The sequence below is a fragment of the Chlamydotis macqueenii genome, chromosome 1, assembly GCF_036417535.1.
Source record: "Chlamydotis macqueenii isolate bChlMac1 chromosome 1, bChlMac1.mat, whole genome shotgun sequence".
NCBI lineage: Eukaryota > Metazoa > Chordata > Aves > Otidiformes > Otididae > Chlamydotis > Chlamydotis macqueenii.
Window position 1 is genome coordinate 157070475 of NC_141556.1, and position 24391 is coordinate 157094865.

Sequence of the window (24391 nt, forward strand, 5' to 3'; positions counted from 1 at the left end):
CAATTCATGGCTGACTGTACTAAAGCATTGTCCAAATGCCTCTTAAACACCAACAGGCCTGGGGCATGGGCCACCCCTCTGTGAAGCCTGTTCCAGTGTCTGACTACCCTCTTGATAAATAAATGCTTCCTAATGTCCAGTCTACGCCTCCTCTGGTGCAGTTTTTGATTCCCATGCGTCCTGTCACTGGATACCAGGGAGAAGATAGCAGCATGTCCCTCTCTACTTCTCCTAAGGAAGCTGTGGAGAGGAATGAGGTTGCCCCTCAGCCTCCTTTTCTGCAGACTAGAGAAATTCATATTCCTTAGCTCCTCACAGGATGCTCCATCCAGCCCTTTCATCAGCTTTGTTGCCCTCCTTTGGACACATTCAAGGATCTTCACTTCCTTCTTAAACTGTAGGGCCCAGAACTGCACACAGCTCTCAGGATGAGGACTCACTGATGCTGAATACAGCAGGATAACCACTGGCTGGTTATGCTGTGTTTGATGCATCCCAGGATGCGGTTTGCCCTCTTGGCTGCCAGGGCACACTGCTGACTCGTAGTGAGCCTGCTGTCAACCACCACCCCCAGATCCCTTTCTGTAGGGCTGCTCTCCACACTCCTCTCCCAGTTTACACTTGTGCCCAACATTACTCTGCCTTAAGTGCAGAATGCGGTATTTTCACTTGTTAAATTTCATCCCGTTACTCATAACCCAATGCTCCAATTTATCTAGATCCCTTGTTTTATTTCAGCTATTTTTGCTGTTGTATCAAAAAAATATTTAAATCTTTGTTTTCCAGGATTATGAATGAGAAAATATGGTTCTATTTACCATGCCTTTCATGGCCAAGCTTTAAACACTATCTCCGAAAATTTGTTCCATCGTCACCTTGCTAAAGTGTTCTCAGTGGTACCATGGAAGACTTGCAACTCTAAACATCTTAAGCAAGTCACTTCTAAAAGTAAGCTGATACCATCTCCATTACGATCAAATACAATGTAATGGAAACATTTCAATATAAGGTTTGAGACGAGGATGAAGAGGGCTGAAAAAATATTTTTTGTTGATGTGTTTCTTTTGCAGGAGTGAAAAAGGATGGCTGGGAGAGAAAATAAAACAGTTAATGGCTTTCATATTAATTTGTTCAAATTTGAACGTAGCTGCTCAAAGTCAGCAAAATGCTTCTGTTGTACACAGTCATTAGCACACACTTTTCTCCTTCACCTTCCAAAACAGGATGAGATGAGGAAATAAGAAAACAGGTTGCATCACTGTACCCAAACAATTCCTCAACGTAAAGCAAAACCTTGGGTCCATATAAGACTGCATGGCAACACCACAAAAGCTAGGCCAGTCCCTAAGGCACCACAGAAAGAAATATTTAAGAACTCAAAATCATAAATCTCTATCCTCAGTAATAATACAGGACTGAGCTGGACAGTCAAAGGTGAAAATATATCCAGATAAAAAAAACTTAATGAATTGTCATTTATTTGGTTTCTATTTTTTATACGCTTTTATTTTTTAAACATAGGTACTCAAAATCCCATTGGCATGTGCTACATAGCACTGTAGACCATAACTATTGCTGAACCCCAGATTCAGCCTGTATAGTGAAATGGAGTGTAGCAGTATTTTCTGGTCTGTACAGTACATTACTTCTGTTTCCTTAAAAATCACGTCTATAAAAAGCTGATAGAGACCACACGAAAAAGAAAGAGCACACAATCTTGCTTAAAACACCAATACTTCAATACCTCTGTATAATGTAGTCCTTCTCTCAGGCCACGTGGATCCACACGAATATTTATGTGTCGACACTGGTTCATAAGCTCTAAATGACTAGGACACTGGACCCACGGTGCATTTGAAGTTAAAGCTAAATGAAGCTGGAGAGATATTCTTTCAGTGTTTTCTGTCAAGGAACAAATTTAAAAAACAGTTCAGTAACACAAATATGTGCTGATATTCTACTATAACATACTATTTGCCGTTAAGATGTACACATCAATAAAACGTAGTAGGAACGAATTCCTTTGGGCCTGTGAATATCAGATTCTCCATAAGAGATAGTATTCTATATTATTTTATTTAACTTAAGAAAAACAGAATAACAGCAGTGTACAGTAAAATAAAGGTAGTACTCAATTTTGAAATTTTTCCCCTTGAAACAGTTAAACCTGCCAAAGTCAAAAGCAGGCTAGTAAACAATGCTTCAATTACCCACAGCACAGTCTGGAAACAAGTATAAACCTTCTTGCACAGATACAAAGTCTTGTCTAATGCAGAAAAACACAACAAAAGCAATTGCACTGATTCTGAGGGTTATGCTAATTACCAAGTTAGATCATAGAGCAACCTAAAAAAGAGGTAAAGCCTATTAAAAAATTACTATGATAATCTAGTCTCACTTTGCAAACAGTCAATTTACCTGATTTTGCAAATTAGCTTTCACAACAAAAAAAAAAGCTATGGGTTAAAGCACAGCTTCCAGAAAAGCACCCAACCATAGTCAAAAATGTTTTAGTGACACACAAAAAAAAAAAAAAAAAAAAAAAAAAAATCAGCTTTAGCCTGCTCTAAAGGTTAATGACACTTTGAAAAAACACTTCCATATTTTCTAGTCCCAATTAACCTTAGCTTAATTTTCAGACATTTAATTATATCTTTGTTAATTAGATAAAAGAGCACTTTATTATCAGATGTAATAGCCTCACAGGCATAGGAGAAACAATAAAAGCTCAAAGAGAACTTCAATAGACAAACTGAATAGATCAGCCTCCCTTAACCTCTTGCTCAAGTTTCTCAAACTCAGTCTTGTTGAAGACACCAGACATAGCACAGAAATAATAACTGGGCAAGTATTAGGGAAACAACATCATGCTACAAGCCAGCCAGCCATTATAAATGTCTAACTACATTTTCAGACTGTTTGCTTCCTGCAGAAGAGTCTATTGTACAATTATTTATTTCTCAGTGTCATACCGCAAATTTAAAAAGCACTGACTGCAACGTAACTTGTCCAACAACTAAGTTACTCTGAGTCAGTAACCTGTTCCGATTCATATCCTTTCTTCCCCTGAGTAAACTCACCTCTTTGTCACATGCCAACCTTCTTGAGGATCGCTAGTTTTAGGCAAGGAATTAATCTCAGTAACAAGCTCTTGCATAGGTAATTTTTTTTAATACAATGTAACTCAGTCTCTCAGTGAATTCCAATTTGTATTTAATAAAGCAGAGTAAAACAGTTTATGGAGAAGAGATGTCAAACCTTATTCCGATTTGCATAAGTCACATTTACCCTGTTAATAACTAAAACCTGTATAAATTCCCGTATTGCCTTAAGATATATTTATGTTCATGCATTATTAGCTACTGAATCTAAGTCTAGTCTATTAAACTAAGATTTTTCTCAAGTTGTGGAAACTTAGATAAAGTCCAAATCTAGAATTTGTAGTCTTTAAATAACTGAGAAACTAATTTCTGCATAAGCTCTTTCATACTTGGAACAGCAATCACTCTTTGTCAAGAGTTATCTGCAAAAAAACCCTTGAAGTTCTACAATTTCAAGAAACATTAGGGATATTTGATTACTTCTCTGTATTTTTCCCTAGACCCACAATTTTGCTTTAAATTTCTTCAGAACAAAGAGAGATCAGTGAGAGGAAGCATGAAGCAACAGACTCTCCCAAAACATCAAAGTGCTGAAGTTTTATGTCTGAAGTTAGAATAGAAAAGTTGTTTAGCTACATGCCCTCATTCACCACAAAATTTAGAGTTGCACTTACTCCTTTCACGGTACAGATTCTTAGCACTACTCATTATGACAGCATTTTCGTTTAAAGTTTACACTTTCTTTCCCTCCCCTCTCCACATACAAAAGCTCTTTCCTACCTGTATTCTCAGGAAAGACAGGTTCTATGCCAACCCCATGATCAGAAGGTGCAGCTATCTGGACAGGATCTCTGAGGTAGATTCCACGGTTACTGCCGACAGTAACCGTAAAGCCTATGTTACTTGTGAATGACGAATTCTGAATGAGGTAGTCATAGGCTTTATCAACCTGTTAGAAAGAACACATTCCAAGTTAACAAATTTATGCGTATTATCTTCACGTTCAGCAAGCACAGAAACAAATAGTGAAGTAACTCACTGACTGCACCTTACATGATACTCAGTATAGAAAATGAGGCAACGTTTTCAGTCTGCAACAGCCACACAACAGTCAAAAACATTAAAGACAAAACTCCTTTGCTATAAATCCATCAAAAGATGCATAACAAAAGTTTTTAGAGATTACTCCAAAGACAAAGAGGACTTTGAGGGCCCAGGTCTACTATACCAATTTAGGTGCCTCCCTCCTGTGTGGAGCAACACCAGTTCAGCATTTAAATCTTTTATACAAGAAGCTGAGCAGTTAAAAAGAGACAAGCAATATGGGATGCCCATATAAGTTTTATACATTGATATGAAATAAGAGAATCAGTTCATGAAATCCTGCCCTAGATTTTAGTAAGTGAGCTGTCACAGTAAACTCAGATGAAGTGTCACCTTTTTGTGACACCCTTCCATCTCGCTATCTAGTCTACTGACTCCAAAAATCTTACATTCTCTTCTACTTCACAGTGACCTACCTTCACTAGCAGAGACTATGGGCACTCTCCTTTGAGACAAGCAGACAGCCTCAGTCTCTCAGATCAGAGTTTTAACAAATGCTTTAATCACAGACTACTAAATCGTAAGATGTGACTGGTGCATTTCATTTTTCTGTGGCACTGTTTTTCCTTTGATATGGCTACCATCATTGCTGCCTTCTGTATCAGACTCATTGTTACAGACATGCTTAGTGAACGTTGCCTACTAGGTTCTAGCATCTCCAGGACGTGAGTTTAGGGGTAAGCATTTAATATCTAGCATCTTTAAGCATGAGAGCAAAATCCCAGTACCTCTCTTTTTGGCTAGGATGGGAGTGACTGCAGGCAAAAAACGGCAGCAGCTCTTTAAGAACCCAAGCTGATGCATACAGAGACTGTCATTCACTATGCCTTCATCATACAAAGGATCACAGCACAGATTTCCAAGCCACTTGGAAGTCTACAGGATACAATGAACACTCAGACTTTTCAGTGCAGGCCCAGAGCAAAGTTATCACACAATTGCAGCTGTACTGTTTTGTAAACCAGCGTGGGTATCTCTGTATTTTCACTGCCCAGAACTTACAGTTCTAGCTTTTGTCTACAAATGTGCTCTCTGACAACAGCATAAAAAACATTTTTAGAGATCAGTACAGAATTCAGGCATCCAAATCCATATGTGGGTGATGAAAACCCACATCCCACTTTCATGTCCACATACCTTTTTGATCAGTCTAAGAATGTGTCTAGTTAACACATTTATTCTACAGTAACTGCATGCTGAAACTGAAAGAATCATCTAATTCCTCGTCCCCTCCCACTACATTCCCTTCTCCTTCAATCAGATCTGGGAATCAAGAATTATCTAGAAAGCTGTGTTTTTTTTGTGGGTTAGTGTTCTACTGGTAGCTATTTATATTATGTTGGGATTTTTTGCTAGCAAGTACCTGAATAATACCATGTCCTTGTGCAAATACTTCTATGTTTTCAGCTTTCACTGCAGTATTTTCCAAAGCTCTTCTGACAGAATGAACAGTGTAATGAATATCGTTAGCTTTGAGTCCTGAAATAAAAAACAGCAGCATTATAAAAATAGCAGCATTATTGGATACAGAAAAAAAATTTGAAAGGTACAGCTTTTTCTTTTTTTTTTTTTTTAAAGAGTAAAAAGTATCTAATCTCTTTTAGACTAGGCATCTATATTTAACATTGTAGCACATTACCTGACAATACTAATGCAATGCCTCCACATGCATTGGGAGAAGACATGGATGTGCCATTCATGAGTTGTGTTCCTCGCAAAGTCCAGTTTGGAACAGAAGCAATAGCACCTCCTGGGGCACTGATACTTACTCCAAGGGCTCCATCAGTGCTAAGTGTTAAGACAGAAGGGTTGAAAAACAAACATTTTTTTTCTGCACACTTTATCTTGATGTTATCCATGCACTCAAAAAGATAATTTTAGCTTTAGGGAACATTCCCAAGTATATTACTTCACTAAATCCATTAACCTACTAAACCCAAGAAAAAGTATGCCACTAAGGAGTAATTTAAAATGTCACATGAACCACCAGCTGTGCCTGTTTCACAGTGAAGACTCCTAAACTTTCAGTCCTTTAATACTCTACACCAGGCTTAATACAGTCACCAAAATATCTTCTGGGATTTGAATTAGAAAATGCACGAAAACAAACCTATTAGACACTTCACTACATAAATTAGTATTCTACATAGCCTATTTAACAGTTATTATTTTAAAAGAAAAATAGTAAAAGGGAGAGGAAGACTCAGAGTATTTCATTGCCGTTAAATTTTATTTTATAGATCTTTGAGATAATAATCTATAAGGTGAGGTAGAAAAGCATTTCTTTCTGCCTACTCACGCTGCTACTGGACTCACGCAAAACATCTGAGTAAACTGTGCCATTACAGCAATGTCACTGAAGCCAGAAGTAACACCACTGCAGTAAAAGTATTTCTTTTAATCTTCAACACTAACAGAACTGTTAGCTTCATCACTCTAACTTAATTAAATAAATGCTATGGAAAAAATCCTCTAAAAAAAAAAAAAAAAATCCAGAAAAAGAACAAATCTCCAAACAACTTTTCAACAATTGTTACCATTTCTGAATAGGTTTGTGCTCATCAAATGCACTTTCCCTAAACGCACAGGTGGTGCCGAGGCAGTCCAGTGGTCTTCCGCCTCCCCTAGAAGTTCTAGGGCCTGACATACAAAGGCCTTCCAAGAACAGCAGGCTACCTACGCTCTTTCCCATGGGGAATAAATACTTTTATTCTGGTCTTAATGACCAATTTTTAGATTTTGAATTACGTAATCTGAACCCCAAAGTAATGAACTTGTTCATTTAGTATAGCCTACCTAGGCCCTCTGGATGACCAAGTATATTGATTTGCTGGCAGTTTTTCTCTTAGAGAGTATTCAGCAACCATCATGTCAGGTGATACATAGGCACCAACACCTGTAAAAAGCATTCATGCATTTTAGATATACAATGAATTTTCATTAAAAGTAAAAATAAGATATTTGTGGTTTAAATTCATTACGAAAATAATTTTTGCTTGACTCTTAAAAATGGAAACACACATTTTCCACCTCATTAAATCCAGATATTTTTACAAAGCAAGTGTAAAGTCGTATGCTATGCAGTAACAAATGCTGATGGTCATAAGGCATAATATTAGAATATTATGTAAACTTCAAAGCTTAATTTTTTTTAAACTGGAACAGAATGTATTCACCTTATAAATTCCTTTCATAATAGATCACTTTTACATGTCTCCACTCTCTTCCACACTCCTTTGCTTGTGCTTACACTGTTAAAAACTACACCAACTATACCTCTAATCAATCTGTGTGAATTGGTTCATGTTCACATGGCCCACAGCTACAACACCTGGAGCAGATGGCCACATCCACATAGCTCAGACACAGTGATGAGACAGTCATTACTTTCCTGTATACCAGTTCAAAGTGCCCTGAGCATGTAAATGACTGCATCAAAGCCTGTTAAAGTTGTATTTTAGAATACAATGTCAAGGATGCACATTGCTTGGCATTTTAAAGTATACACTCCATTTTCTTCATGGCACAAGGACTATCAGGATGATAGAAAATTACCATGCCAAGCTGGCAAACAAATTTGGCAAGGTCCACGTTCATACCGTCTGTGTGAACTAAGCCAACCTGTCAACTGTATTTTGCTTTACCCTCAAAAACCAAAAAAAGCTCTATCTGGTTCACTCCAGATGGAGGACAAGGAGCAAGCTACTTTGCATGCAGTATGAATGATCACTCAGTCTCTACAGTGATACAAGTAAGCTGAACTGACAGAGTAGATGCACTGTAAGAACAAAGCCAATGCGGATCTGAAAAGAGCTTGTCAGTTCCAGTTCCAATCCCCAGTCTCAAAAGCGGAGTAATTGCAAATTAACTTTTAAAAAGTAATCAGCATTAATTCTACCAGCTGTCCCGAAATAGTGTGTCTCAGACTTCAAATTCTACATGCTAGTCTCCCTGAATGAGAATTCTGAGATTTAACAAGCATCTTGTGTAACATAGTAATGAGGCATCAGAGGGTTTGTAAAAAAATTAAGACTAGGGAAGTCACCCCCAAATGCTAGACATTTTGCTAAGTCTTACACCTCAACCTTTCACTGAAATATCAAAAACGTACACTAAGCCCATCAGAAAAGCTAATTCTTATGCCAGTAATAAACTTTCACAGAAGTGGTCCCACAGCCGAAAGAATTCTTCCCCTGGAAGGATCTGTCTAGGGAATGTCATGGGTTTATTTTATATCTAAATTAAAAAGCTTTGTTTCACTATAAATAGAAATCAGAGTATTTGATGAAGACATAGTCTCAAACCGTGGTTCTGACAATTCAGAATACACTACAAGACTTTCCAGAAGATAGGAATCCAACTTACTTATATTTTTACAAGTTGCATTTACCAGCAGCTAATGAGTGAAGTGGCATGCTCAGATGGTTACAGTTAAAAAAATAACCCTGGAATCTTCAAATAGGTCAGACCGCAAAGACTTCTTTTGCAAATTTTATACAAAGCCACATCAAATCAAGATTATCTCTCTCCTACCTCTGTTTTCCCTTCCACTGTTTTCTTACAATTCAAGTAAGGTTTTGAATTGTAAGAAGGTAACTAAGTTTTTATACCTAAACATACAGCAAGTGCCTCCCTCAGAATTAATCTTATAGCACAGTAGTCTGATTTTTTTTTTGGTGTTTTTTTTTTTTTTTTTTTTTTTTTTAGATTTAGTTCAGCAATCAACTGGTGATCTCAAACATGTAACACAAGTACAAAGCTTGAAAAGACAGAAGCTGAATACTGTCAACATTCTTTTTCAAAACAAATTATTTACCTATTACACTAGATGTAGTTCCACCAGGACATCCGACTGTAGAAAGGCAGGGGCCATTATTTCCTGCACTTGAAACATAGATTACGTTGTGTTTCCACACTGCTTCATTAATTACTTCACAAATTCTCCTGATGTAACAGAAAAACAAAGTCATTTAATCAACAATCCTGCTTTCTTCCCACAGGGCAGAACACCCATTTCTAACAGAATCTCTGTGATCAGTCACAGAACAAGGAATATTATGCAGCCTGCTTCCCACACGTCGCAGAGGCGGTTCCCATACAGAAGCTGACCAACAAAAAATACCTTCTGTATTTAAAAAGGAGTAACAGTTTTGCAGCAACATTAGGTCTTCAAAAAAAAAAAAAACTGCACAGATTATGTGGTGTTCAACTACAAGAATTATTTCTTATTCTAAAATATCCTTTGCATCATAAGTCAACAGTATTTTGATAGGTTTACTTAACTTTTGAAGATAGTTAAAAACGTTAACTGCAAGTTTAATGTATACAAATCATTTCGGACTGGGGAATTAATCCTTACCAACAGTTCATTTATGCAAAGCTCAACAAATGTAACTCCACTTCTGTGATATCAAAATAGTTTATATTAACCACACTAGTACTCACCCAGAATTTGGCCAATGTGTTGCCTCTCCATAGCTATAGTTGACAAGATCACACTTGTATTTTATTGCTTCTATCATCTGATAAAATAAAAATAAAAGCCAAAATACATAATAGTCATAGAACAAGTCACTTAAGAAATGGAAAAAAAAAAAAAAAAATTTGCTTGAACTGATCTGCTACAGATCTAAGAAAAAGGGATAAGTTTCTTTTGACTCTACAAAAGAAATAATTTAATTTACTGCAATCAGTTACTTAACTGGTATTTCCCCAGTGAACCAGAACAAAAAAACCAAACAAACCACTCCCTGAACAGTCTTATTCTTGCCATGTTCCAAGCTATAAATTAAGACATTACCCTAAGAGAAAACTGTAGACATTATTAGCATTGTCTCAAATGTCTGTCCTCAATAACACAAAATTCTCCCTTCCTGTGCAGTTTCATTAAATTCCAGAAAGTTGCAAAAACATTATTTTACGTTTTCATATTGCTATAGCAAGATATTCTATTGGCAACACACACAATTTTCTATTTTCATTCCTTTTCTTCTGTAAATTATTTCCCAAGGCCTTGGGCTTTTCATTATTGAAAAGGAATTATATTTTTCCTCACTCTTAAAAAAAAAAAAAAAAAAAAGAGTTAAAACAAATTCAGCCATATGGGTAGATCTTAGTGTCTATTCTAGATTTATTTAAGTATTCTACAGTTATCTAAGTAACTATTAAAAATATACATACAACATAGAATAAGGAACTTTAAATAAGCATACAAGTAACTTAGCCAATATGTCAAGCCAGACACACTGCAACTCTATAAGTCTGAAAAATCCTGTAAGTGCTCTATGCAATAGAAGTCTTGGTTTATATTCAAATATTAGTCTTAAGATACATTTTAAAATACATTCTGGAGTTTGGGGGGGGGACACACACGACTTTTTTGTTAGGTTATTTTTGTTTGGTTTGGATTTTTTTTTTGGAGAGTGAGGTGTTACGTTAGGCTTTTTTAAACTTAGAAATATTCTAGAACCGTAACAACATGGCCTATAAGCAAGCAAAGCAGAAAATTGTAGAATACTGTGGAACACTAAGTCACACTAGTGAGATCAATTGTTTATTCAGTGAAATACTCACAGCTCTTATTAGACCAGTGCCAGTTTCCATTGTACTTAGTCGTGTATCACCAATCTTGATCGCAAGAATCTGAGCTCCAGGAGCCACACCATTTCGTTCTGGTTCTTCTGGAAAGTATCCAGCTGCAATACTAGCCACATGTGTCCCATGTGCTCCTGAGCAAATGAAAAGTTCTATCACTGTATGTTTTGCGAACTTCATTTATATCAATTTAATATGTTACAGTTCAAATAATTATCACTTATTGAGCTATAAGTATATAAATCCAGTCGGTGGCCAGTCATAAGTGGTACTCCCCGGGGCTCATTACTGGGGCCAGTTCTGTTTAACACCTTTACCAACAATCTGGATGAGGAGATTGAGTGCACCCTCAATAAGTTTGCAGACGACGCCAAGTTGCGTGGGAGTGTTGATCTGCTTGAGGGTAGGAAGGCTCTACAGAGGGATCTGGACAGGCTGGATTGATGGGCCAAGGCCAGTTGTATGAAGTTCAACAAGGCTAAGTGCTGGGACTTGCACTTGGGTCACAGCAGCCCCATGCAATGCTACAGGCTTGGGGAAGAGCAGCTAGAAAGCTGCCTGGCAGAAAAGGACCTGGGGGTGTTGGTCAACAGCTGGCTGAATATCAGCTGGCAGTGGGCTCAGGTTACGAAGAAGGCCAACAGCATCCTGGCTTGTATCAGAAACAAGTGGCCAGCAGGACTAGGGACGTGATTGTCCTCCACCTGTACTAGGCACTGGTGAGGCTGCACCTCGAATACTGTGCTCAGTTTTGGGCTCCTCACTACAAGAAAGACATTAAGGTGCTGACGCATGTCCCAAGAGCAGTGAAGCTGGTAAAGGGTCTAAAGCACAAGTCCTATGAGGAGCAGCTGAGGGAACTGGGGTTATTTAGAGACAAGGAAGCTGAGGGGAGACCTTATCACTTTTGACAACTGAAAGGAGGCTATAGTGAGGCGGGGTTGGTCTCTTTTTTAAGTAACAGGACAAGAGGAAGTGGCCTCAAGTTGCACTAGCGGACATTTAGATTGGATATTAGGAAAAATTTCTTCATCAAAAGGGTTGTCAAGCACTAGAACAGACTGCCCAGGGAAGTGGTTGAGTCACCATCCCTCATGGTATTTAAAAGACATGTAGACGTGGCACTTAGGGAGACGGTGTAGTGGTGGACTTGAAATGATTCCGTGATTCTATAGAGGGAGCCCAGGGTCCCACCCACTTTATTTAATAAACGTCATTCTATACTAAGAAAAAAACCCAAACACAACTAGTAAACAGCAGTAACCTGAAAAATAAAATCTCTTTTTGAGGGGAGAAATGAGGCAGCAGGCGGAGAGAAAGTAAGTATTAACTCAATTCCACTAAGGTTACTTAAAAGGCTCAACATTTCCTACTTGAAGTTATGAAAATTACATCTGAGATGACTCAGATAATAGGAATTAAGGAAAAAGTTTGAAATAAAACTGCAAAGAAGTACAAAAAGGAATCTCTCAAAGAAATTACTATTGATTTAGAAGCCAGAACTGCTTCTGTAGTTCTACTGAGATGGATAGTTTCATGAGAAAATAAGTGCACTTTTCAAATCAAGTACATCCACACCACCTTAACCACTCAGGATACTTCCAAAATAAAACATGATTATACAAAGAACACATAAATATGGGTTCAGAGTGGTTGGAGCTACAGCTACAGTGACATCTGCCATGACAAAAAAGTTTGGATAAACCAAAATAAAGATTAATACCCCTTTTGCTCATGGATGTCTTATTTAAGATTCTTAAGTTATGCACACACAAAGGACAGCAACTAAAAATCAATCACCACCCTATATTTAAGAAATAAAACAAAAAAGGTAGTTTGAAAGAAGGTTCTCTCTGTTTTAGGCTTTAAGATGCAGAAACATCTTAAGTATTCTTTAAGTATACACATTCTATGTATAGCTGCATACAAACACAAAGTTGACAGTATTTCAGACAAACAGGTACCAAATTAGGCAATGAGCTGTCATTATAGTTTTAGTTGGGAAAATCTGAGTATTGATCTTGATCGCCATAGTAACGAACACTGTATTAAGACAGTTGCCTTGAGCCATCCCAAGTATCAGAATTGCTGGTTCAATTGATACAAACTGCTGATTCTCATGATACCTACTCAGCAGCAAAATTTTATTAAGATTACTTTCATTTACCTCCACTAGTCACAATGGAAAGAAGGTTCCCATCATCATATATATTGACGGAATAATTCAACATCTCAGATGTTCCAAAAGATCCATATTCCTGAGCCTCTTTGTAGGTTCTCAATACTGTACAGCTAGTTAAGTCACCACTCTCACTTGTATCTATGCAGGCTCTGTTGAGAAAAACAACAAAAAAAAGTAATTTTCCAGCTGCTGTAAACTTTTAGTTATCTCATCACCCAGCAAAGAGTACCAGGAAGACTTCAAGAAGCCTGGTTCTGTGTTTACGGTACCTTCTTCTCTACGTAAAAATTTTCAAATCTGGTTGTTCGCACTTAGATTCGGAATCTACAAAGACCTCTAAATAAACCGATTTTCAAATGCTACAAAGTTCAAACAAATCTGTCTTTGAAAAGCAAGCATATGGAAATTCAGACCATTTCTTCAAGGAAGAAATTTTACTAACACTAGCTGCTCAGTGCTGGTACACAAACATTGAAGTCTTACTCACTGTTTTGTATGACCCACACTATCAGTCAAAAAAAGTGCTATATTACATTCTGCAGTTTGTGCAAAGACTTCTGGTTTTAGTTGCTTGAGTTTTTTTCTTATCACTATTGGATACTCACAAGCGATTTTACTTTGCCCTAGAAGATCCCACAAGCTTACACTTTATATCATGCTGTCTTTAACAAGACTTCATTATATCCCATCCTCATTTGGGATCAGAATTTTGTCATGAAACTCAAGTCACAGAGTAGGATTATTTTAAAGAAAATAATACTTAAGACCTCTACAAAGAGAGCAGATGTAAAAGTTAACAGTCTGCAATGCAAGCTGTTTTTTTATCTGTACAACAAGACAAATTTAGGCACTTACCTCCAGGTCTCACCATCATTCCATACTAGACAATCATACACCGGGCCAGGATCACTATATTTTTTCTCAAAAGAATTTAACAGTTCCACTTGATTTTGAAGTTCTTCCTTTATTAGCTTATTTACCTAACATGGCAACAAAAATACAGTTAGAGTATTTCTAAAATTATTACAAGATAGGTATTTCTATATTTCTTTCTGATGCTATACATTTGTTTCATTATCTTATCAAGAATGTAAGACTATCTTGGAGAAACAAAAATCTAGAAGTTCAATGGTTTTCAACAGTGCACTATTTATTTTTGACCTATTATGTATAACTATTTCTAGTTTCTGTAATTGTAACACTTAAAGCCCTCATTTTTTTTACAGATTGTTAAATGACACTGAAGTGACCTGAGGCATTTCTGGTATTTCACTGAAATAGCATCTAGTTTACAAAAAAGAGAAACGTAGATATGTTTAGAAGATTCCAAGGTTGAGCACAGCAAGGATGACAGCCTCAAAAAAAGAGCATATGAAATTAAAAATAAACCTCTAAAATATGCTACAAAACTTCTTCTAAACTAAAAATATGCTACAAAGTATTTCAACTAATACCCTTTTCATATTTGACAAATTTAGAAAGTTAGCAACATTAAGCAAATCAACCAACCGTACATATAGACTTTTTAAATTAATCAGAAGATACACTGGGAAGTTATCTGCCAAAATAATCACAAGTATCTTTCCTTCATTCATCCAATAAATATTTTAATCCTCTCAGTCAGTAGCAAATTGTCACAAAAAACAAGTTTATAAATTCATTTAGAGTTATACAAACCTGGGAAGGAGAGCTATGAGCAGCATCAAATTCTTCTTGTTTCCTACAGGCCTCTGCTAGAGCCAGTCTGTGAACAGGATCCCAGAGCTTTTCCTTGCGTTCTTTCTGTAACATAAAACCAGGTTCCTGAATATATTGACAAATACATACGTCAAAGTATGAAGACTACAAAAATAATTTGAAAAATCTGATTTGAGATAAAATCATTAAAAAATTCAATACAATATTATAAATAAATAACTGCCACACAGAAAAAAAGGGAACAAGTATCAGTAATTTCTACACTTTTTGCCTCAATGGACCACTGTGAGGAGAACTACTGGGCCACCTCCTGTTCTGAAAAATCACAGAAGAAACAGATCATGTCAAAACTAAACAAAAAATCAATGACTGAATAGCTCTCAAGCTCTAGCTAGCAGCCCATGTGTGTTAGCAAATCACATACTGTAGTTTCCTAGAAAAATTTAAGAATCAGAACAGTGAAATATGGCTATACATGAGAAGTAAAATATAATTCCTTACCTGGATCCTCTCCTTAAGAGCTTTAGGATAGATATCATAGCCATTTTTTATGCCAATGTGAAATTTGCCTGAAGGATTTACCCAATTCGCTGGAATCTACAGAAAAGTATATTCAGAAATAGGTTAACTAATAGCATTAAAAAAAAAAAAAAAACCACAACACTGTATACAGGAGCTTAGTAGGACAGACTTGCAAATATCGCCAATTTAATTCCCTGTCTCCACGACAGTAACTACCGCACTAGATTTCAACAACATGACATGGCAATTTCAATCCAGTTCCAAAGAAATCAGTACCAATTCACGTGGCACTGCCATTGAACATCTTTACGTACCAGTTGCCCTGATACTCTACTTTTAAAACTTACAGCTCCAGCAGTGACATTTTGGGTAGAGGTCTGAGAAAATACTAGCACTATAAATGAAAGGAAGCACTATAGCATGAAGGGGTATTATAGTAAGAGGTCACAACAAACATCTGAATGTCTGCTTTCATATCTTGCTGTAGCTTAGTCTCAGTAGCTCAGATTCACTACTCCTAGTAACAATGGCAAAAGAGAACAACAGATTCATCCTCACAATCATATTTGCTGCACAATTCAGAAGAAAGCTCATAGCATGGAGAGATCCAAATATTTGATGTCCCCATATCACCTCATCAATCCAATAAGCCAATCAAGAACATATCAGGAATGTCAGCAGTTCTGTGTAGCTCAGACCTGTACTAGATCTTATCATATCCTTTCTCAAAACCCTACACCATTTTTGTTCTATTCATAATAAGAACGTAGTGAGCCTAAAACTAAGTCCTTACAGATTTTTCAGTCTCTAGGACTGTTTACCACAGGCAAGCTTAACATGATTCCTCTTGTAGTTTATACAAATATGGAAAATACTAGCATTTTTAAAGACAGAATTGTGTCTAATATTTTTAAACCATGTTAGCAAGTTTCTTCAGTCAACTTTCAAAACTATATCAGATGTTGATTTGAGGAAAAATTAAGTTATTATCAAGCCCCCAACAAAACTCTGTACACACTCCCATTCAGCTATAGAGAATATTTAATATAAAGACATATGAGAAAGAAAAAGGTGTCATACAAACAAGCAATCCATATGAAGATAAGCAAATGCACTATTAGTTTTGGGTAAGATCTAGTTAAAATGAAGTAAGTTCTGCAGAAACCAAAATAGGTGCTAGGTGCTGTTAAACAACAAAAAGACACCCAGTGGTGTCTCTGTACCATCAAAGACTCACCTTTAGAGTTCTTCCAGAAAGACCAGCAATTTCCCCATCTTTAGGTTCTACAATAGTACATGTAGTTACATCACCACTGCCTGTTGTATCAATTATATCAATTATCTTGGGTTTCCCATCAGTTGTAATCTGAAAATATGGGCACAGAAAAATTGAAAATGTAGTTGATTATCCTTTAGCATACAAACTAGGAAATTTTTCATTTTTGTTAATACAATACCTCAAGGGGGCCTACAGGAAAGATGGGGAGAGGCTGTTCAGTAGGGCCTGTTGCGATAGGACAAGGGGCAAGGGTTTTAAAATAGAGGGAAGTAGATTTAGATTGGATATTAGGAAAAAATTTTTTACAATGCGAGTTGTAGAACACTGGAACAGGTTGCCCAGAAAGGTGGTGGAAGCCCCATCCTTGGAAACATTCAAGGCCAGGCTGGATGAGGCTCTGAGCAACCTGATCTAGTCAGGGATGACCCTGCTCCTTGCAGGGGGGTTGGACTAGATGGCCTTTGAAGGTCCCTTCCAACTCTAACCATTCTATGATTCTATGAAATATCAAATAACTTTCTTAAGTACTCAACCTTTAACTGAGGGATATAAAACCTACTTGAAATTAGTTAAATTTTCTATGAACTAAGAGCAACAAGTCCATCTTTATGGTTTATACAAATTCACTAACTCACTTCTAAAAAATGATTTATAAGAGAAACAAGTAAAAATATTGTATCAATAAAGCACAGGAGCCTAAATTTAAAACGAAGCCTAAATTCGCAAAACCATTTCCAAAAACAACTATTTGTGTTGAAATTATTTGCTACATTGCTTCCATCCCACCATTCCAGCCAAATTTTACAGCAATGAGTGCACAACTCTAATACAATGACAGGTGCTGAAGTACATGCAGTCACAAGCTCAAGCCCCTTAAGTGACTTTAAACCTAATGGGAACAGAAGTCACCAACATCTTATTTTTCTGTCTCAATGATTCTGCTTCATGTTTTAATTAATCCAAAGTGTTAGGAGCTACGGCTGTATACATCTAACACTGCATAAGGAGCATTTTTACCAAGGTGAAGAGAAAGCTGTCTAGCTAGGAAGAGTTTACAAGCATAAATTTAAAATTTAGAATTTAAAATTTAAAGTCTCTGCAAATTAAATGAAAACCAGCTCTGATGGACTTTACAGTAGTCGCAGGCAACTAAACAACATCAAAAAAAAAAACCGCTAACCTACCTAAAGTTCCCTTTACCTAGAGGAACTTTCTACACAATTACTAAGAGTATGATTAAGATTTTTTTTTTTCCTAAGATTTATCAAAAATATTCAATACCATCTTCTTGTAATAACAAGTTTCATCTACTGGGCACTGCATTGGCTTATTCAGCAAACAAACTATACTCCATACACAGCAGTATTTGTTTGAAGTGCAATATCAATTCAGAGGGCTGGAGCACCTCTCCTACGAGGACAGGCTGAGAGAGTTGGGGCTGTTCAGCCTGGAGAAGAGAAGGCTCCAGGGAGACCTTGTAGTGGCCTTCCAGTACCTAAAGGGGGCTGATAAGAAAGATGGGGACAGATTTTTTTAGTAGTGTCTGTAGCAATAGACAATGGGTAATGGTTTTAAATTAAAAGAGGGTAGATTCAGACTAGATCTAAGAAAGAAATTTTTTATGATGAGGGTGGTGAAACACTGGAACAGGTTGCCCAGAGAGGTGGTAGATGCCTCCTCCCTGGAAACATTCCAGGCCAGAAAATCTCCCTGCTCACTGCAGGAGGGTTGGAGTAGATGACCTTTAAAGGTCCCTTCCAACCCAAACCATTCCATGATTCTATGAATTTGCCATATGCACCTATTCTACAGCTCTACATTAAAGATTAATTTAAAAAAAAAAAAAAAAGAGAAACCAATAATCTTCCCAACAACTCCTATACACTAACTACATTGAAAGTGAAAAAAGATTTTTGTTCAGAAAAGCAGAAACATTTGCTGTTTTCGTCCATTTAAGTATTTTGTATTCTTGCCTTTATTCTATATGAATAACTTTGATGCTAGACATAACATATGCGGCAGGCAGCTTTGCTCAAATAATCCTCTGGAATTGCGAATTCACCTGCTGGAAATTAACAACATGATCCAGCTGTTTCATAAAATTCACTCTGTTGCTGCCAAAAAGACAAAGCTCAAGCTTTTATCACACCTCAACAAATAAGAATAAATATTTCAAATTCTCATGGTTTAATAATTAAAAATAAAACGCCCAAAAAGCTCAACAAAAAAATGCCAAAGCCAACAAAAAAAACCCCACCCAAACAACCCACTCCCCCCTCCAAGAAACAGTTTTAAATAGCTAAAAAAAAAAAAAACCAAACACAAAAATCCCAAACCCATAAGAAGCATAAAAAGAACATTCATTTCCTTTTCCCAGAAGGTAACAAATACTGCTTTTGAAGGGTCTTGCTAAGGAAGAACTTCCATTACAGAAATCAACACTGTTACTCTGTTCATAGAAATTCATGTTCAGTTAAGAAACTTTTAAAGCATGCTAACCTGGTAAAACATCTACTGAACAAGTTACACAGTACTGAAAATTTACTTGGGAAACACAGTGCATAGGCGCTCACACCATATAATTTTCTAGTGTTTGTAATTAATACTTTCAAATGCCAGTCTCCACTCGCAGAAGAGTCAAGAGCTGCTCCAAGAATAAAGCAACTGCAAACCAAACCCGAGATTATCAGAATCGGATATTTTTCAACATGCTTCTAATCAAAGTGAATTACTCAGTGATCAAAGCACAAGAAAACAAGAATTAAAACCTAATCCAAGGTGACTTGTTTGAAGTAGACAAGTTATTCCACAACAGGTGGCCAGCAGACAGATTTATGCCATAGCAAGCTTGGGTTGTTGCCTAGCCAGCAAGACAATGTGCAACTCCTACCCTATAGGGCTCTTTGCCTCCTAGCTGAATAGCAGGTCCACACACGCACGTGAGTTTGGACAATCAACAAATCTGAGCCTTTCAGTCACATACATGAAACCCAGAGTTTCAGGTGCAAAGGTCCAAGGTTCAATTCCTAATAGCAGCAATCCAGACAGGTTCACAGTTGTTTAGCGTAAGTAACTGATATGGTGGCTTCTGCTGACAGGAACAATTGTTTGGCAGACTGCCCACCAGTAAGTAGTAATGCTACAGTGAAACTCAAAGTTCAACTGGGTTTTCCTTTTCAAGCCTTGTAATTCTGAGGTAATAATAATGATTAAAAAGTGAACTTGATCAATCCCCTTATGCAAGTATAAAAATCCTGAAGTAATGAATTTATTAGAGGCAGAAAGTATATTTTAGTACCTTTTGCATTAGAATTCAAAAAATCAAGAATTTTTACACAATTAAAAACATTTAATAGTGTATTTATAATAAAATCTCCAATTCTACATTTAATATCATAGTTTGAAAAACAAAATAGGCTATTAGTTTATAACTGAGAATGATTATCTTCATTTCCACATTTTTGTTTGAAGTTTGAAAAACATACACTTTCATCTTAGCTCTGACTTCATAAAACAAATATATCAGCAAATTGAGAACATTAAAAATAATCTACATAATCCTGGCAGTTGATCAGCATAATAGAAGTAGAGGAGCACCAGTATCTGTGACAATCCCAAATTAAAAGGCAAAGGAAGATGCATTGGAGCATGTTTTTGCCAGACCATACAATGTTACTGATTCCGATGGACAGCTATTGTGGCAACAAGAGATGAAAAAGTTCTTCAGCACTTTGGTCACAGGACAGCTGATCATCATCACAAATAAAATAACTTTCAAGCAATATTTTTTAACTCAGTGCTAAAAAGCACGTCAAACCAAACTAGCTGCTACTACTAAAAGGTTGTCTCAGAAAAGTAGAAAATAATTTTAGTGAATAATAATTCCAACAGACATCTTACAAAACAAGCAAAACTGCAAGAAGCAGATGAACTGACTTACCTATGATGAAACACAAGAAGAAGCAACAAGAGCAACAGGGAAAGGACAGAGTGAGGTTGAACAGAGACGATACATACACAACCACAACACTCCACTAAACATACCTTAGCTACCCACCTGAAATTTTGCCAGGTAGTGTGCCTTAATGAGGAATTATGAGCCATGACTCACAGCTAACAATACGAAATAAGATTCCACCAGGAAGGTAGAGAGGGGAAAAAACTACCATGAAAGAAGCAGACAAACTGAGCTTTACAGTTTGCATTAACAGGTGGAGTGTAAAGCAATAGAAGAGGAGGTGAAAAGAGTTCCCCAGGGGGCACTGGCTACAATAGATTCAGAAAGAAATGGAAAGTAAGTACAAGTTAGATTAATATTTTGTGTGGCAAAGCAAGCCAACCAACAGAAAAACAAAATTAATGTAAGAAGGTTTGTTAAGCCCAGTAACTACTCTCTCTACAGCAGCAAGTGTCCAGGGAAGAATATAAACATAATGGTACTTCCTTGTTATACTCGGTCCTCAAATCTTTTTGTCCCTCAGCAAGTGACTGTATGCCATATGTTTATGGCACCAGTGTTTACAAAACAAGGTATAACATCAACAAGCAAAGGAACCCTACCCAGAAATGAGACACAAGGGAGCAGCAAAACAGGAACTGTTTTGTTTTGACTAAAAACCCCCACTATACTCAAAACAGGGTAGCTCATTTGGGCCTGTAATCATTACTGACATTAATTTGAGCTCAAAGTTGGAATACCATCTAATCTTGCTAAACATAATGCCTTCTCTTCCCTCTAAGCAAGTGACTGAATTCTCACAGTTCTAACTCCATGCCAGGCTGAGAAATGACAGTAAGACTAACTGTAAGAAAAATCAGCAGTAGGGAAGATAGGGGCATTAAAAAAAAAAAAAAAAAAATTGGCTCACAATTAGAAACTACTTGTCACAGTACAGCTACACTGTCTGTGCCCAGGATACTGTCTTATTCCGTGGAGGCAAAATGTGAACTGCCCAATACTCCTCAGAGTGAGGACATCCTCTTGCTGAAAAAAAACACTTACAAAGCTATTCTACAGACTCTGCACTGCCTATGTGTCCTTTATAATTCCCTGTGCAACAAGCCTCCCCATTCTGTAGTTCAGCAAGTAGCATAAGTCTGGTGTATGAAGTAGGCAGTGTGGAAAGAGCACACAGCCTCTTTACAAGCTTCTCCAACATCCTTGCAAACTCACTTTCACCCATTGCAAGATGAATTTTTCCTCCCCTCAAAGTTCTTTACAAATCTTTTACTTTGATACCTGAAATTTTATCCTCTACATAAAGAAAACAGGTTGAAGAAAACTGGAATAGTCAACAGTGAGATCAGAAGTGGTCGTAAATGTCCCTTACAAGCCTTGGGTTACCCATCTTAGAAAAAAAGCTTCCCTCTGTTGCCCATAAACTCATGGTTTTTTGGTTTACCACTCTTCACTTACAACCTCTAGAGATTTAGGCTTTTTGCTTTAATATATGAAACCTCAGAACTATACACATCCCATTTATAGTCACATCATACTTATTGTCTTTTACTACTTTCTAGTCTGCCCATGTATTCGCTTTTTGGCTAGCTTTCTTTAAGCTTCCCAATTACTACTCCACTTACCCACAACTTTTTTCCAAAAGCACCAGTTTCATTCCAGCTCAAATCAATCAAAGTTACAGCTGCCCAGTCCCTCCTTCCACTCTACCTGCCCTCTTCACTTATCCTTTCACTTAACTGAACCCCATAAGCAGTTATTTCAAAACAATGAACTAAAGATCTGCCAGGGTTAGGTCCGTGAACTAGGTCACTCAGGAGTAAAATCTGTGCCAAAGAAAGGCAGAAACCAACAGAGGCCCTGCTTAGTTAAAAACATAAAGGATGCAGTACTCAAGCAAGTCACATATAACTCTCTGAATCACTTCTCAAGGCTTCCTTTGCCACATCTGAGAGAAAAAAATGTTGACAAGAAACTGGAGGCAGTAATGACATGTAATGACATGTAAGGCCACGTACAAACTTACAAGACAAAAAAATGTTAAGAGACAAGAGAAAAGAAATAAGGAAATGCTGAGAAATGTCAAGATTAAAATCACATACACAGAAATTTACTAAACTGAGATCAAGATCATAACAGTAATCATTGTGCAATCTGAAGTACAATGCTGGCAGATGCAAAAAAATCTGGCAGAACCAAATCTGATAGAGATTGTTATTGCAATACAATGCACGAGAAGTCCACTGAGAAAGAGGGGTATGCAAATTTTGCCAGAAATACACTTTTTATGTAAAAGATCTGAGCAGCTGTTTGTAGCCTCTAGCTACCCACTGCTGAAGCAGTGCTAAGGTTCAACAAAAGCACAAAGTACCCTTTCATAATGAGTTCTACGTGAAAGAAGACAGCCGAAGAGATTTAAGTGCCATAAAACGTCTGTAAATGGCTTAGAAGGAGGATCCTTACACAAGCACCCGAAATGACCGGTGTCTCCGGGACTCCCCCGCTCTCCCGCACCCGAGCCCGCGCTCACGCGAACGCGCACTTAGCGGGAAGCGTAACGAACCAAACAACCAACGACAAGTCCCCAGGAGAGCCCTTCAGGGCCTCCCCCTGCTCCCGCCGATGCCTCGGGCCGTCCGGGGGCCGTGGCCGTTCCCGGACGAACGCCCTGGCCCCAGCCCCACACTTGTCCCCGTCCCCGTCGGGAGCACAGCCGCCGCCCGCCCAAACGCTCCCGGGGGCAGCCCAGGAGGGCCCGGGTGTTCCCGCCGCCCCCTGAGGGCCCGCCCGCCGCCGTGACTCAGGGCCGCTTCTTCCCCACCGCCCGTTACCTGCATGCCCGGCGCCCCCGGGTCCACGCCGGTGTCCAGCACAGCCAGCAGCACCCCCCGCCCGTCGAAGTCGGGGAAACGGGCGAGGAAAGCGGCGGCGCCGGTCTCCTTCTTAGGCAGGAGGCCGTGGAACGGAAACGGCTCCTCGGCGGCGGCCGCCATAGCGAGGGTGGGAGGGGGGGACGGGGCCGCGCGACACCAGAGGGCGGCCGGCGGCAGCAGCTGCCGGCGGGAGGGGGGAGGACAGGCGAGGCGAAGGGGAAGCGCATGCGCCGTGCCGCCCCCACCAATCCTCGGGGAGGCGCACCCTCGCGCGGCCGGCGGCGCGAGAGCCCCGGGGCTAAACCGACCAATAGGGCCGGGCGGTGGGCCGGCGCTCGAGCCTGAGCCGTGGCGGGACCCAGGGTGGAGATAGCCAATCAGAGAAGCGACGTGCTCCACCCGCCGGAACCTGGGGCGGGTCTGCAGGGCCCGAGGGGCGGAGGGCGAGCCGTTGGGACGGGGCCGGGGTCGCTTCCTGGAGTCGCCCGTCCAGGGCGACGGGCGCCCAGGGCACCTTCGAGCCCCGCTTTCCCGCGGGCTGGGTGGCTGCAGCCTCTTCGGGGCTGGGGGGAAGGCTCCGCCTCAGGGCCGCGGCCTGCGGCGGTGGCGGGTGGTGGCCTCCCTCCCTCCCTCCCTTCCTCCCTTGGGGCAGCGCTGAGGGAACAGGCCTGTGCTGCAGCGTGGGGGTGCGGGAAATCCTCTGAATCGGACACAGAACCCATGTGCAAACACTTTTTTTTTTTTTTTTTTTTTTTGCTGATTCATTGTCGGGGATGAGGAAACACGTTAGGTGGTTGCAGCGCCTGCAGGAGCGCTGTCTCCGTTGCTGCGGGTTGACGCGGCTTTCGTGATCTGTTACACGGCAGTTTGATGCCTGTGCAGCTGCTTAGCAAAGAGAAAAAAAAAATACGAGGGCTACCTGAACGCTGTGGCAAGCTCCACATAAAATTTTTGGTGAAGTAGCTAGGGGAAAACCTCCGCTTTGAAGAGGGATTTTGAAGTTAGTTTCTAGCCTTCATGGTAACATAAAAGCTTGGAAGCTGAACTGTTGAATATCTGGAACCAAATATATGGAGAACT

General features: G+C 38.8%; 1 protein-coding gene across 5 annotated transcripts in view; it reads right to left on the reverse strand.

The window, feature by feature from the left end:
• Positions 1-23470, reverse strand: part of TPP2 (tripeptidyl peptidase 2) — a 55198-nt gene extending 31728 nt beyond the window's left edge. For all 5 annotated transcript variants that reach the window (XM_086770887.1, XM_086770876.1, XM_086770868.1 and 2 more), the window contains exons 1-14: positions 23270-23470; positions 16439-16567; positions 15181-15276; positions 14659-14763; positions 13837-13961; positions 12967-13130; positions 10779-10933; positions 9651-9727; positions 9022-9149; positions 7002-7101; positions 5845-5993; positions 5569-5684; positions 3882-4050; positions 1745-1902 (exon numbers count right to left, since the gene is read on the reverse strand). In XM_086770887.1, coding sequence (XP_086627013.1) covers positions 1745-1902; positions 3882-4050; positions 5569-5684; positions 5845-5993; positions 7002-7101; positions 9022-9149; positions 9651-9727; positions 10779-10933; positions 12967-13130; positions 13837-13961; positions 14659-14763; positions 15181-15276; positions 16439-16567; positions 23270-23431 — 1833 coding nt within the window. In that variant the 5' untranslated portion in view covers positions 23432-23470. The remainder of the gene's footprint in view (positions 1-1744; positions 1903-3881; positions 4051-5568; positions 5685-5844; positions 5994-7001; positions 7102-9021; positions 9150-9650; positions 9728-10778; positions 10934-12966; positions 13131-13836; positions 13962-14658; positions 14764-15180; positions 15277-16438; positions 16568-23269) is intronic.
• Positions 23471-24391: the final 921 nt, after the last annotated feature.